This window comes from Dendrobium catenatum, unplaced genomic scaffold (genome assembly GCF_001605985.2).
Source record: "Dendrobium catenatum unplaced genomic scaffold, ASM160598v2 fragScaff_scaffold_1638, whole genome shotgun sequence".
In the NCBI taxonomy this organism is placed as follows: Eukaryota; Viridiplantae; Streptophyta; class Magnoliopsida; order Asparagales; family Orchidaceae; genus Dendrobium; species Dendrobium catenatum.
The window spans coordinates 1,589,463-1,603,575 of NW_021320100.1; the positions used below are offsets into that span (position 1 = coordinate 1,589,463).

Below are 14,113 nucleotides of genomic sequence, written 5' to 3' on the forward strand. Positions count from 1 at the left end.
AGTTAAAAGGGTTGTGTTCGAGTTAAGTGACCTATGCTCATGAAGAAAAAATATATATTGTATGATCCATGTTATAAAGGGGTTAAATGGGTCCGATTTGGGTTAGTCGAGTTTAGATCAAGTCGGGTTCATGTCAAACATTTTGGCACAAATAGTAAATGAGTTAATTTTGGTTAAGCATATAGGTTATATTTGAACCCGATATGCCAACCCAAATTAACACCCTCAAATGCACCTTGTCTCTCTTTAGCCCTCTCAATGTCTTATTTTATGCTACCCTATCCTATGGGAACCTTAAAGAAGCCTCTTCATGCTTATCAACTATAAGATCTTAGTAAAAGTTGCACTATATTCATCATAGTTGAGGAGATTAATATCTATATAGAAATATAACCTAAACTTTCATACATCATTCTTCTCAATGTACACTAAAAATATCCTCTTTAAGACTAAAGTCATGATGCTTTTATCTCCACCCAAGTAGTTATCTAAGACCTTACTCCTCCAGCTCTTCCCATTGAATTCCACCTAATGCTAATTAGTATTCTCAAAATCATAGCCCAGTGATTATGAAAATTTGTTTATGCCAAATGCAGTATCATCATCTCCAATGTTGAACACAACAAAGAAACTCTCACTCGTATCATCACCAACCATCCTTAGTAACAATAGACAAATCAAAACCCCAAAGAACTATAATTCAAGACACTTAAAAGAATAAACTAGAGGGGTGCCTTAGTATTAAAAATGAGGTCATTAGCTTCAAATTATGAACTATACTTTTCCATCACACCCTAACTTTTTATGCAATCCTAAGTATAATACCCCTCTATATGTCAGAATAAAACACACATACATATCAAAATAATTTAAATGGGTCAATTTTAAAAGAGATAGTGAGGAGCAGAATTATATAAAGTGAATTACATCCAAATATTAATTGAATAATGTTTGAGATATATTTTAATCATGATTGAATATTATACCAACCAACACAGTAAAATCCTGCTCAAACCATTTCAAGACTTTAGTGGACCCTAATCCAACCATGTTAATAATATTTGAACCTTTTTTTGAATATTGCTTGAAACTTGTTTGAACCATCTTCGAATCTTGTTTGGACCTTTCTAAATATTGTTTGAATCACCTTCGAAGCATATTCAAATCTTGATCAAACCTTTTCTTAATATTGTTCAAACCTTGTTAAAATGTACGAATAAAGTTTGAAACAGCTTTGGTCAAGGTTCAAACATACTTAGAACATGATTCAAATAAAGTCATGTGCTGACTAATGCCATTTTGGGTTTAGGAAGGCACTCGGAAGATGATCAAGCAACTTCTTGTTTAAAAGTTTCTATAATTGCTTGTGTAAGGATTTCAATTTTCAACATCTATTTTTATAAATTGAGGATATTTTTATCATAAATCAACTTTTGGACATATTTTTCTAAGAAAATAAACAATTAACATAATATATTCAATCAAATTCCCTTTTTAGATATAAAGGCAAGTGATTAATTGTACTATAATTAACATTTTTTATAACTAATTCATTGTTCATTAAGAGATTCCAAAAAGGCTAAAATAACTTTATATATATAATAATTAGACATTTTTATTTTTATTTTTTCATAGAGAAAGTATTCAAAACTACTTTCAAAATACAATGGGCAATTTCACAAGTACGAATAAATAGAGAACCAGCAGTTACTGTCTCCCCCATCTCAAGGTTGCCCAACTCCCCCTCTTTCTTTCTATCGCGCAGGAGGAGGCGCGCGAGCCCTAAGATTTGAAGAGATATTTAAGAGAGAGAAAGAGGAGTGTCTGATATAGTTCGATGTAATTATTTCCTCGTCTCCTTTCGTTTTAACCGTTCTCAATGTCATCCCCATTGCTTTTTATCCTTTGCGCGCTTAAATTTCATGTGTATGCTATAGCAGTTTATATAGTTTCAGTGATTTTAATTTCAGTGTTTGCATAGCGATTGCTTACATATTTTAAGATGATCTAAATTATGAATTATTTAATCTGTATCGAAATGGTTGCATTGGAGTAGGCAGTCTTTGAAACCCTAAAATTAGATGTGTATTATACTTCGGGATTACATATTGGGAAAACTCTGCTAGCTGGGTGCATAGTGATATTTCATTGTTGGTTTGACAGTTTTTCCTTTCTCAAATAGATTTAGGAAGTAAATTGTTTGCTTGAGTACTACCATATGTGACTATGAAAAGGTATTCATTAGGGTTTTGCCTGAGAAAAAAAGTTAAATCTATTTGGATCTCAAGGTATCTGATTAGGATATAGGTATTTGGATGATTCCATCCTTTTAATAAAGGGCTAAGACTTGAATTTTTGTGGAAGATTTTCATTTAATTTGTAGACATGAATGGCTTCGCACAAACTATGGATTATTCTCATCATTCATGCCATGGGACCATAATGATTCTTCTTGCTTGTCATGGTATTTTTATTTGTCAAATATATATGATAGGGGATTAAAAGTTCGTTCGAATAAAGTTTGTGTCAAATGTTGCACTTGAGATTCTTGTCTTGTGGTGATTGAATTTTTATTCAGAACATAAACCATATTCTTAGGTTGGGCGTGTTGTGGTTGAATCCATTTTTTATAGGATACGTTAGTTGAAGACGTGCTAAAAAGCTGTTTCTTTGACTACTTGGCATAAGATGCCTTCATGCAAACCATGGATCGTTTCCAACATTTGCGTATTTGGATTTTATAGTGATCATCCAAGTTTGGTATGCTTGAATATTTGGTTACTCAATCTTGTTGTGTTAGCAATCTTTTAGTCTAACAAATTCATGTTAGATATTTTAATGCGCAGAGATTAGGGCATTTGTAATTTTTATGCCTTGATGGATGGTGATCTAGAGTTTTCCTTGAGGAATTTGTTATATTGTTGTGTAGAGGTTAAGGTATTTACTCAAATATCTTGGTTATGTAGAAGTGTTGCCCTCCTATTCAAAATTTTTATTAGGATTCATGCTATGTTTGCTTATAAATTTTGCACTTGTTTGGTGTTTCCATCATCCAGGGATGGATTGGACAAACATAGTTGTAACATATAATTTTACAAAGGTTTATCTTATCTATAAATAAAATTGATATGAGTATTTTCAAAAAGTGTCACACTTAAGGTGATGTGGTTGTGCAATGGATGGGGAACTTGCTTGAGCACCATGCAACAACAATAAGATCAAGCCTTTATCCTGCTATGTGAGGTTGGCTACATGAATCATTTTTCTCAATTGTGTCATGTTAAGAGTTAAATTCTATTTACATCTAATAAATAAAGGTCATTTCTAATATTTTCTAACAAAGTCTTTTTCGTTCTAACTTTACCTTTCTTAATATAAGCCAAATCTAATGCATCCGGGTCATCGGAAGGTCGTCGTTTTATGTGACCAAATCATCTAAGACTACTCTCTAATCTTCTTCCACTGAAGCTATTCCAACATTTTCACATATATGCTCATTTCATATTCTATCTCTAAGAGTAAAGCTTCTCATACACCTGAGCATCCTCATCTTTATAACACTTAATATTATGCTTCTCTTTTAATGGCCAACATTATGCACCACAAAGCATTGTAGGCCTCACCACCATCTTATATAATTTTCCCTTAAGCTTGAGGGGGACTTTTCTGTCACAAAATAAGCCCGATGCATTCCTTCACTTCAACCATCCAACTTGAGTTCTACTAATAATATATGTTAGACCGGTCCAGTGGACCAGTCCAGCTGGTCCGTGCGGGACCGGCCCAGCGCAAACTGGGCGGAGAAATCTCCGCCCGCTGGGATGCCGAGTGAGCCGCACACCGTGCGGGAGCTATTTAGGAAGCTTTTTTGAGGGTTTTGAGAGGGAAATTTGAATGTAGGGACTATTTAGGGAATTCCTTTTGATTTGTATTTATTAAATAGTTTGTTTTCCTAGGGTTTGGGCATCTTGAATTTGACTGAAATTTGAGATTTCTTAGATTTAGGTTTTCTTTGGGCTCTAGCGGCGTCTAGAGATTTGGGAGAGATCGATCCTCCTTTCGAATTGAGGATCAAGTGTATCTTGCTATTTTCCGTGTTCCTTTCATCAAATCATTTAAGTTATCTACTGTTTTTTGTGATTTTTGTGCGGACTTTTATGAAGATTTTTGCTGTTTTCCAAAGATTGATAGGAAATACTTGAAAACTACAAGTGTTTCCTATCAATATCCCATTTATTTCACCATCACTCTGAACATTAGACCCAAGATATGTAAAACATGTACTCTTACTAATAACTTGATCACCCAAAGTCATAATCCCCCCATTAGATCTATTATTATTAAAATTACACTCCATATATTCGATTTTAGATTTACTCATATGAAAACCTTTAGAATCTAAGGTTGACCTCTATAATTCAAGTTTACCTTCTACTCCCTCTCTAGTCTTATCAACAAGAAGAATATCATCAGCAAAAAGCATACACTGGGGTACAACTTTTTGCAAATGTCTAGTAAGAACATCCATGAATAAAACAAAAAGATATGGGCGCAAGGTTGATCCTTGATGTAATCCAACTTAAGTAGAAAAATACGTGGTTAAACCACCATGTGTTTGAACACAAGTAACAACTCCTGTATGCATATCCTTAATGACTTGACTATAAATATTATTAACCCTTTCTTTTCTAGAACTCTCCATAGCACTTCTCTTGGCAACTTTATTAGATGCTTTCTCTAAATCAATAAATATCATATGTAGATCCTCCTTATTCTCTCTATACTTCTCTATCAAACCTCTCAATAAATGTATGGCTTCCATAGTAGACCTACCCAGCATGAATCCAAATATATTATGAGAAATATTAGTATCATGTCGTAACCTATGCTCCATTAGTCTCTCCCATAGTTTTAAAGTATGACACATTAATTTAATTCCTCTATAATTTGCACAATCTTGTGCATCACCTTTATTCTTAAAAATATGAATCAACATACTCATTGTCCACTCATCTGACATATTTTTAATTTTCAGAATAATATTAAAAAGTTTAGTAAGCCAAGAAATTTCTTTTATCTCCTAAGCATTTCCACACCTCTATTGGAATATCATTAGGTTTAATAGCTTTTTCTTGTTTCATTTTCTTTAAAGCCTCTCTAACTTCGATTTTACTAATACGTCGACAAAAGCAAAAATATTTATTTTCATTTAGGGTGCTAAGGTCACTAAAATTAATCATATTCTCACAATCTTACTTGAAAAATTTTGCAAAATATCTCATCCACTTTTGTTGAATATTTTCTTCTAATAAAAATATTTTTTGATCTTCATCTTTAATGCACTTCACTTGAACTAAATCTTTATTACTCCTATCTCTTTATTTGACCAACTTATAAATATATCATTCGTCCTCCTTAGTATATAATCTATTATATAAATCATTAAAAATTGAAATCATTGCATCACATATTATTTTCTTAGACTCGATACGAGCCTCTTTATAGTTTTTCTAATTATTAGACTTTTACATCTAAACTAATTTTAATAACAAAGCTTCTTAGTTTTGATATTTTCTTCTACATTTTGATTCCACCACAAACTATTTTTACTATTAGGAGTTTTTTTTAATACTCCGAGCACATCTTTTGCAATATTTTTAATATCACTATCTATTTTTTTTACATAACATTAGTTTCCTCATGCACAGACAAAATTTTAAGATCTTGAAACTTACTCTCAAATATTTTTGTTAATATTATTTAAATGCTCATATATAATCCTAGAACCACGTCTTATTTTATTTTTTATATTCCTTCCCTTCATCTTAAAGTCCTAAACTAATAAGCGATGTTGGGTACATAAACTTTCACTCAGAATAATTTTATAATCTTTGTAATCTAAATAATCTTTTTTTTATAAAAAATAATCAATATGAGTTTTACTATATTCATTCTTATATGTGATAAGATGCTCATCTCTTTGCTCGAGCACCATGAGGTAAAAATAAGTATTTGTGCTTATAAAATTATTTTATGTACGAGGGATACTTTTGAATTATGTACAATGATAATCATCATATTAAATTGTGTTGGAGAAAATAATAAATCTTCAAGTTCCATTGCATGCTAAATTTATTAATTTAAACAAGTACAGTTTAATTACTTATGTTTATAGCATAGTTATTCTATAGTTATGAGTGAAGAAAGGTTAGTTCAAAGCGGCTCAACATCTATTATAACACATTAATCTAGTTTAGGCAAAAGGTATGCACCGCAGGTGGCGCTTGGATTGACACAATATCCCAATGGATGCCAAAAAATGATCATTGATCCTGTCTTGTTACCCCAACTCCTAAAACACATTACATAAGAAAAGTAAAGTAAGCATAAGCCACAACCAGTGACTTTGCCAACCATTTGGTAAGTTATGTGTTGAGTGCCCCCAAAAATAAATTTTTGAATAATATCACATTTGACAATAGATTACCGTATAGGTTAAGCCTTAGCGATAATCTAATCCTTACTACTGTCCATTTCATTTTTGTCCCCATCCATGTTCTATTTCTCTTCACTGAATGTTCCTCCCTTCACATTTTTCGTTGTTTTCTTGGACTCTTCCACTTTAGTATTCACTACTATAGAACTTAAGTTCTTGCACCTATATTTGATTGAATATTTCAGAAGTTGGATGCTTGTTTCTCTAAGTCTTGATGATCTTTTTGCATTATACCATTCTATGTTATGACCATAAAATTTAGGTCATCTTCAACATGTAAAGTATTAGCACTTTTTTTAGAAATCAAGGCAAGATGTTCATCTCCTTACCTTTGGCCTTAAGTTATAACACCTTCTTATGGACATCATAATAATAACGCTCACTTGAGAGGTGTGGGAGGCACTATGTCATCACCTCTCCAGGGCAATTAGGCCAGCTAACGATGATTATTATTTTTGGGTTGGCAACCCAATACAACAACATCAAGCCTTTATCCCACTATGTAGGTTTAGATATATGAATCTTTTTTCTCTGTTGTGTCCTATTAAGAGTCAAATTTTCATTTAAATCTAATAACAAAGGTCATTTCAAATGCTATCTAACCAAGTATTTTTAGCTCTACCTCTACTTTTCTTAACATAGGCCGGATATAATGCATTTACTCTACTAATTGGGTCATTGGAAAGCCGATGCTTTATGTGACCAAACCATTGAAGGTGCTCTCTTTAATCTTATTTGCCACTGGAGCTACAACTTTTTCACATTTATACTCATTTAACATTCTGTCTTTAAGTATAAAGCCGCTCATCCACCTATTTATCCTCATCTTTGCAACATTTAACTTAGTTTTATGCTTTTCTTTTAATGGCCAACATTCCGTGCGATAAAGCATTGCAGGTTTTATCAACATCCAATAAAAATTTTCCTTAAGTTTGAGGGAGGCTTTTCCATCACACAACAGGCCCGATGCATTCCTCCACTTCAACCATCCAACCTGAATTATACTAATCATATCTCCATCTTTTTCACTATTGTTTTGAACAATAGACCCCATACATCTAAAATGTGTGCTATTTTTAACGGCTTTATCACCCAAAAGTCACAATCTCACCACTAGATTTATTCCTACCAAAGTTACACTCCACGCATTCAATTTTAGATTTTCTTAAACAAAAACCTTTAGACACTCTAAGTTTGACTTCCATAATTCATGTTTTCCTTCTACTCACTCACTAGTCTTATCAATGAGATGAATATCATTAGCAAAAAATATACACCCTGGTACATCCTCTTGCAAATGTCTAGCAAGCACATCCATGACTAAAGCAAAACGATATGCGCTTAAAGCCGATCCTGATGTAGTCCAATTGAAAAAGGAAAATATTTGGTCAAACCACCTTGTATTTGAACACAAGTAACAGTTTCTGCATACATATCCTTAATGATTTTAATATAAGCATTTTTAACTCCTTTCTTTTCTATTTTTCACATGCTTTCTCTAAATCATTAAATATAATATGTGGATACTCCTTTCTCTTTCTATACTTCTCCATCAAACCTCTCAACAAATGTGAGCTTCCATAGTAGACCTACCCATCATGAATCCAAATTTATTTTGAGAAATCTTAGTATCACGCCATAACCTATGCTCAATTACTCTCTCCCATAATTTTAATGTATGACACATTAACTTAACTCCCTGATAATTTACATACTCTTGTGCATAATCTTTATTTTTAAAAATAGGAATCAACACACTCCACTCTTCTGACATATTTTTAGTTTTCAAAATAATATTAAAAAGTTTAGTAAACCAAGAAATTTCTTCATCTCCTAAGCATTTTCACACTTATATGAGAATATCATTAGGTCCAACTGCTTTTCCTCACTTCATTTTATTTAAAGCCTCTCTAACTTTGATTTTACTAATACGACGATAAAAATAAAAATCTCTATTTTTATTTACGGTGCTAATGCCATTAATGTCAATCGTATTGAATTAGTAACTCAATAGAGTTTATGATATGTCATAGGAAAGATTGCATTCATCAACCCTTCATAAAACATCTATTGGTGTGAGCCTCATGCACTTGTTACGCCCTTTAATGCAAGTTCTAATATGCTAACTTTTGTTTAAGATGATACCTAATCCACAAGATTTATGGCACTTGTTTCACTTGAAATATCAAATTTTAAAATGATAAATATAAGAACTTCTCAGCAGCATTGACTTATTAAATTATTTCTTTTGATTGAAAGTGAAATAATAGGTAAGCAAGTTATTTTTGCATTTTTCTTAATTTACGTCCAATGAATGAAGTAAACATAGCCAAAGTACCTTATCTTGCATATTTTGAATACGGAGACATTTCCTGTTTCTAAATTTCCTTTTTGAAAATAGTATCTTGCTTCTTTAATTTTCATTCTTCTGCTAGTTTTGTTGAAGAGCACAAATCGATTGAACTTAATGACGTTCTCCTTTGCTATGTTCTTTGTAATTATCTTCTTCTCTTTATATATATATATATATCAAATGAAAGCAATACATTTTCTACATGAGCTTGTTTCAATTTAAGTAAAATCTTTATATCTTGATCTATAAGTGATTTGATTAATTTATTAAGTACAAGCTCTTTGAATTACTTTGTTCAATGCATTTTATCAATAATTATTATTTTCTTCAATTAAAACTTTTGTATGGGCCTTTTTCAGATTGGGTTGGGGGAACATGTATGCTTTAAAGTTACTTTCGATATTTAGTTTAACTTTTTAATTACTTTTCATTGTGATATAAGATTATGGTGGGTATTTTTATGCTTTTTGATGGAAGTATGAAGTTGTATAATATTGTGGAGTATTTTGGAGAGGTGCAAGATGTTTGTGGTAAAAAAAAGAGCCTGTAACGAGATTTAGCCGAAAGCGTTTTGGTAGATGGAGATTTTTATGAGATAAGAGGGGAGATAAGTATTGTTTGATTGTAGCCTCACCAAAAAAATTATGATAACCATAAGGAGGGGGGGGGGTGTTCATTCAATAAAAAAGCGCCCAAGGTGTTCACTCAATAAAAAAAACGCCCAAACCCCGCCTTATAAGTTAGGATTCTATTCACCGTAAGGTAGATTAAATTTTAATTAATCATATTTTCTCTGATATATATCAGGGTTTATTTAGATCTTGGTTTTAAACTTTTTATGTGCATAAGCCCTGATAGCCCAATTAAAAAAAAACAACATATAAAAGTTCCAATCATTGAAAGAATCTTTATAGTGAAGATAATTTGCAATTGAGTTGTATTTCTATTGAGGCTGTTTGACTTAGATGCACATGATTAGTTTTATTTCCCTTATTCGCCCTATTTAGTATAAAATTATTATTCTTGGATAATACTACCCGACGTTCCCTTACAGTGGGCGAATCAGATAAAGATCATATATTTTGTCATTATGGATTATCATGAACTATTATCTAATTAATCAGTTGAGATAATTGACCCAACTAATTTGAAAAATTCATACTTGTAGCCATGGGTTGTTTCGTTCAAAGAAGCCTTATAGACTTGTGGTGAATGTTTACCCAAGAGACAATTTTAACTCTTTCTTAGCTAACAAAGTGCTTTATGTTTGGTTTTATGCACTTTATGATTTACAATTTGAGTGGCTTGAACTATATGGAACATGCATGCTTTGGCTTAAATCTTAATGTAATGATACAATTTTGTAGTGAAAACAAATGGTAAATGGGCCTGATTATAACCGTTATTTAGTGATGTCATTTGATGATAAAACCACCTAATTAGAGGAGGGGGCTCGCTCAAGAAAAATGTGTCCAAACCCCGCCTTTTAAGCTAGGATTCTACTCTCCATGAATTAGATTAAATTTTAACTAATCATATTTTCTCTGATATATATGTCGGAGTTTATTTAGATCTGGTATCTAAACTTTCTATGAGTGTAAATCTTGATAGCCAAAATAAAAAAGTAACATATAAAAGTTCCAATCATAGAAAAAGTCTTTATACTGAAGGTAGTTTGCAATTGAGTTATATTTTATTGAGTTCATTTGACTTAGATGCATATCATTAGTTTTATGTCCCTTATTTGCCTTAGTATAAAATTTTAACTCCATCTTAGTTAACATAGGGTTTTATATTCGATTTTGTGCACCTTATGATTTTTTGCCTCTACTGGCTAGAGCCCTCTAAAAAAAGACTACATATTTCCTCAAAAAAAAAAAAAAGCACCCAAATCCCGCCTTCTAACTTTGGATTCTATTCTCCATGAGGTAGATTAAATTTTAATTAATCATATTTCCTCTGATATACATTTCATGATTTATTTAGATCTGGGTTCTAAACTTTATATGCTTGTAAGCCTTGATAGCCCAATTAAAATAACTAAAAGTTTCAATCATAGAAAGAGTCTTTATATCGAAGATAGTTTGCAATTGAGTTGTATTTCTATTGAGGCAGTTTGACTTAGATGCGCTTCATTAGTTTTATTTCCCTTATTCGCCCTATTTAGTATAAAATTATTGTTCTTGGATAATACTCTAACCTGATGACCCCTAATAGTGGGAAAATTCGATCAAAATCTTATATTTTGTTATCATGAATTATCATGAACCATTATCTACTTAGTCAGCGGAGGTGGTTGACCCAATTAATTTAAAAAATTCATAATTGTAGCCATGGGTTGTTTCGTTCAAAGAAGCCTTATAGACTTGTGCATGTTTGCACAAGAGACAATTTTAACTCTATCTTAGCTAACAAAGGGCTTTATGTCCAGTTATGGGCATCTTATGATATACAACTTGAGTGGGCTTGAGCTATTAGGAACATGCATTCTCTTGCCTTAAATCTTAATATAATGACGCAATTTTTTAGTGAAACCACATGGTAAATGGGTCTAATTATAATCGTTATTTAGTGCAATCATTTGATGATAAAACCCCCTAATTAGAGGAGGGGGTTCGCTCAAGAAAAATGTGCCCAAACCCCGCCTTCTAAGTTAGGATTATGTTCTCCATGAGGTAGATTACATTTTAATTAATCATATTTCCTCTGATATATATGTCAGGGTTTGTTGATAAAGGCTCTTTCTAAACTTTCTATGAGCATAAACCCTGATAGCCAAAATAAAAAATTAACATATAAAAATTTCAATCATAGAAAGAGTCTTTAAACTGAAGGTAGTTTCAAGTTTGTAATTGAGTTATATTTCTATTGTATTCGTTTGACTTAGATGCACATCCATTAGTTATATTTCGCTTATTTGCCCTATTTAGTATAAAATTTTAACTCTATCTTTCAGCTAACATAGGGTTTTATGTTCGGTTATGTGCACCTTATGATTTTTTGCCTCGACTGGCTAGAGCCCTTTCGAAAAAGACTAATACAAAAACAAATCACCTCCCTCAAAATAACAACATAGTTAGCCTTACATAGGCTCCTCCTAATTCCCTCCCAAATCAGCCCCCTTTCTCTAAATAATTCTCTCGTAGATTTTGAATCCAAATTATATCTCTTGCACTAAATAATTCATTCTCAATTGTAATTAAAACTTTTCTAAACAATTCCTGCTTGATTCCGCCTCTTTTTCCCTAAATAATTCCCTCTTAGATTTTGAATTCAAATTAGATCTCTTGCTCTAAAATATTCCATTCTAATTGTAATTAAAAATTTTGCAAACAATTTTCCTTTGATTAAGAACCTTCCTAAACAGCTACTTCTTGATTAGAAAACTTCCTAATTCCCTCCCAATCAAATCGGTCGGCCCATCAGCATGCTTTGGCCTTGATCTTAATATAATGATGCAATTTTGTAGTGAAACCACATGATAAATGGGTTTGATTATAACCATTATTTAGTGGTGTCATTTGATGATAAAACCTCCTAATTAAAAGACAAGGTGTCATGTCCTTCCTGATTTAGGATTTTTTGAGAACTAACATATACGCTTGGCAACATATTGACTCTATTTTAGTAGAAGTTAATCTTAAATTTATTAACCTCGACAAACTGGATAAGAAGATACATAGATTATTGCTTTTCGTTAGTGATAGATTGCAATTGAATACTTTTATATTTTATTATAGCATTTTTTTTTTGGATTTGGTATTTTTATCTAATATAATCTATATTGGGATTTGGGGCATTTTGAAAGTAAGATCCCCTCTAGTTGAGATTTTTTATCAATACGAACTTTATCGAGGTTATGTTTGTACTTGATCGCTTTAAACCTTGTCAACTCTATCTCCTTTTTTATTGAGCATTGTGATCAAAGATTAACTTTGCGAGCTATTATATAAGTGAGGTGATTTTGAGAGTTTGTTATTTGAAAAGAATTTTCTTCCTAAGAGGTTTTAAAGGCTTAATTTGAATGTAAAATAAAATATCTCATGAATTCACTTAATTATAATGAGAATAAGATTTGAAATGCTTCTTTTATTGTAATCTATTTGAAATTTATTGCTTGAACATCCCTAAGACACAGCTATTGTGAGGAGGAACGAACTTGAAACATGAGACTTACACCTTTATCTTTTAGGTGAGGTAGCCCGTTCAAGAGTTGTGCAATAATGAGTTTGATTTTTAAAGTAGAGTTTACAAAATTTTCAAAATGATTGCACAGTCATTTCTAAGTTGGTTGCATGATTCAAGGAATGGGTTAAATTTAAATTCAATTCATGCACTATTCTCATACTTTTAAGTCTGCACATTCAACACACTATTGAATGACATGCGAATAAGATTACTTTTAGTGATTTGACACAACATGATGCTTTTTGAAATGTCTGCACAACCCATAACAGAAAACAGTGAATTGCTCATCTTATTTGGAAAGAATTTCATTCATAAGAGCCTAGTACATTCATTGCAGTGTTATGTCGTTTGAGATGCGCATGTGTTAATTATAGTGATTGATGTGCACATCAGTTTTTATACATCTCATGACATGTATTGATTGGGTTAGGCCTTTTGCTCTCGTGAACTCACAACTGTTGAGATATATGAAAGTCTGATATGACAGTTGTTCACGTGAATTCGTTATTCTTGGGACACACATGAATTTGCATTTTAGGTTCATTATTGATCACATTATGTGCAAATGTTTTGGATCTGATTGAGATTTTCATAAGTTGGAACCCATCAAAGAGATACAATTTTATTTTCATATGCTTTGTATTTTGCTTAGGTGGGTCCTGCAGGGAATCAATCTTCCATCTATAAATAGGAGCCCACCCTAGTTTGCTTTCATTATAAGTTCAGCTCAATGAGTTTCTTCTTGAAGATTATAAGTGTTTAGGAGGGTTCTTAGTGTAGTTAAGGAGTTCTTTGCTCATAGATGAGTTTTCAAATTTATTATCTGTAAGTTCAGTTCAAATTCTCATCTTGTGTTGTATTCTGCTTCTTCTAAATTCTTGTGCCTCGACTTGTAGATCATTTTGAGTTTCTGTTTAATATTCTTTTGTAATTTTATTTTCATTTTTACTCATATTTTTTGAGGTCTACAAATTTATTTAGGTTTATTATGTTTTGAGTCTTATCATTGGAAATTATTCCAGCATAACCCGTATAGAGTGCGTTGGGGGGAACATTGAGTCTGACAACCGCACCAC

General features: G+C 31.9%; 1 protein-coding gene across 10 annotated transcripts in view; it reads left to right on the plus strand.

Moving 5' to 3' along the window:
- The first annotated feature begins 1,700 nt into the window (after nucleotides 1-1,700).
- Nucleotides 1,701-14,113, plus strand: part of LOC110113292 — a 44,535-nt gene continuing 32,122 nt past the window's right edge. For 8 of the 10 annotated variants that reach the window (XM_020845807.2, XM_028701107.1, XM_028701108.1 and 5 more), the window contains exon 1: nucleotides 1,701-1,839. In XM_020845807.2, the coding sequence (XP_020701466.1) occupies nucleotides 1,838-1,839 (2 nt within the window). In that variant the 5' untranslated portion in view covers nucleotides 1,701-1,837. The remainder of the gene's footprint in view (nucleotides 1,840-14,113) is intronic. The other 2 variants (XM_020845825.2, XM_020845858.2) reach the window with 1 other exon arrangement.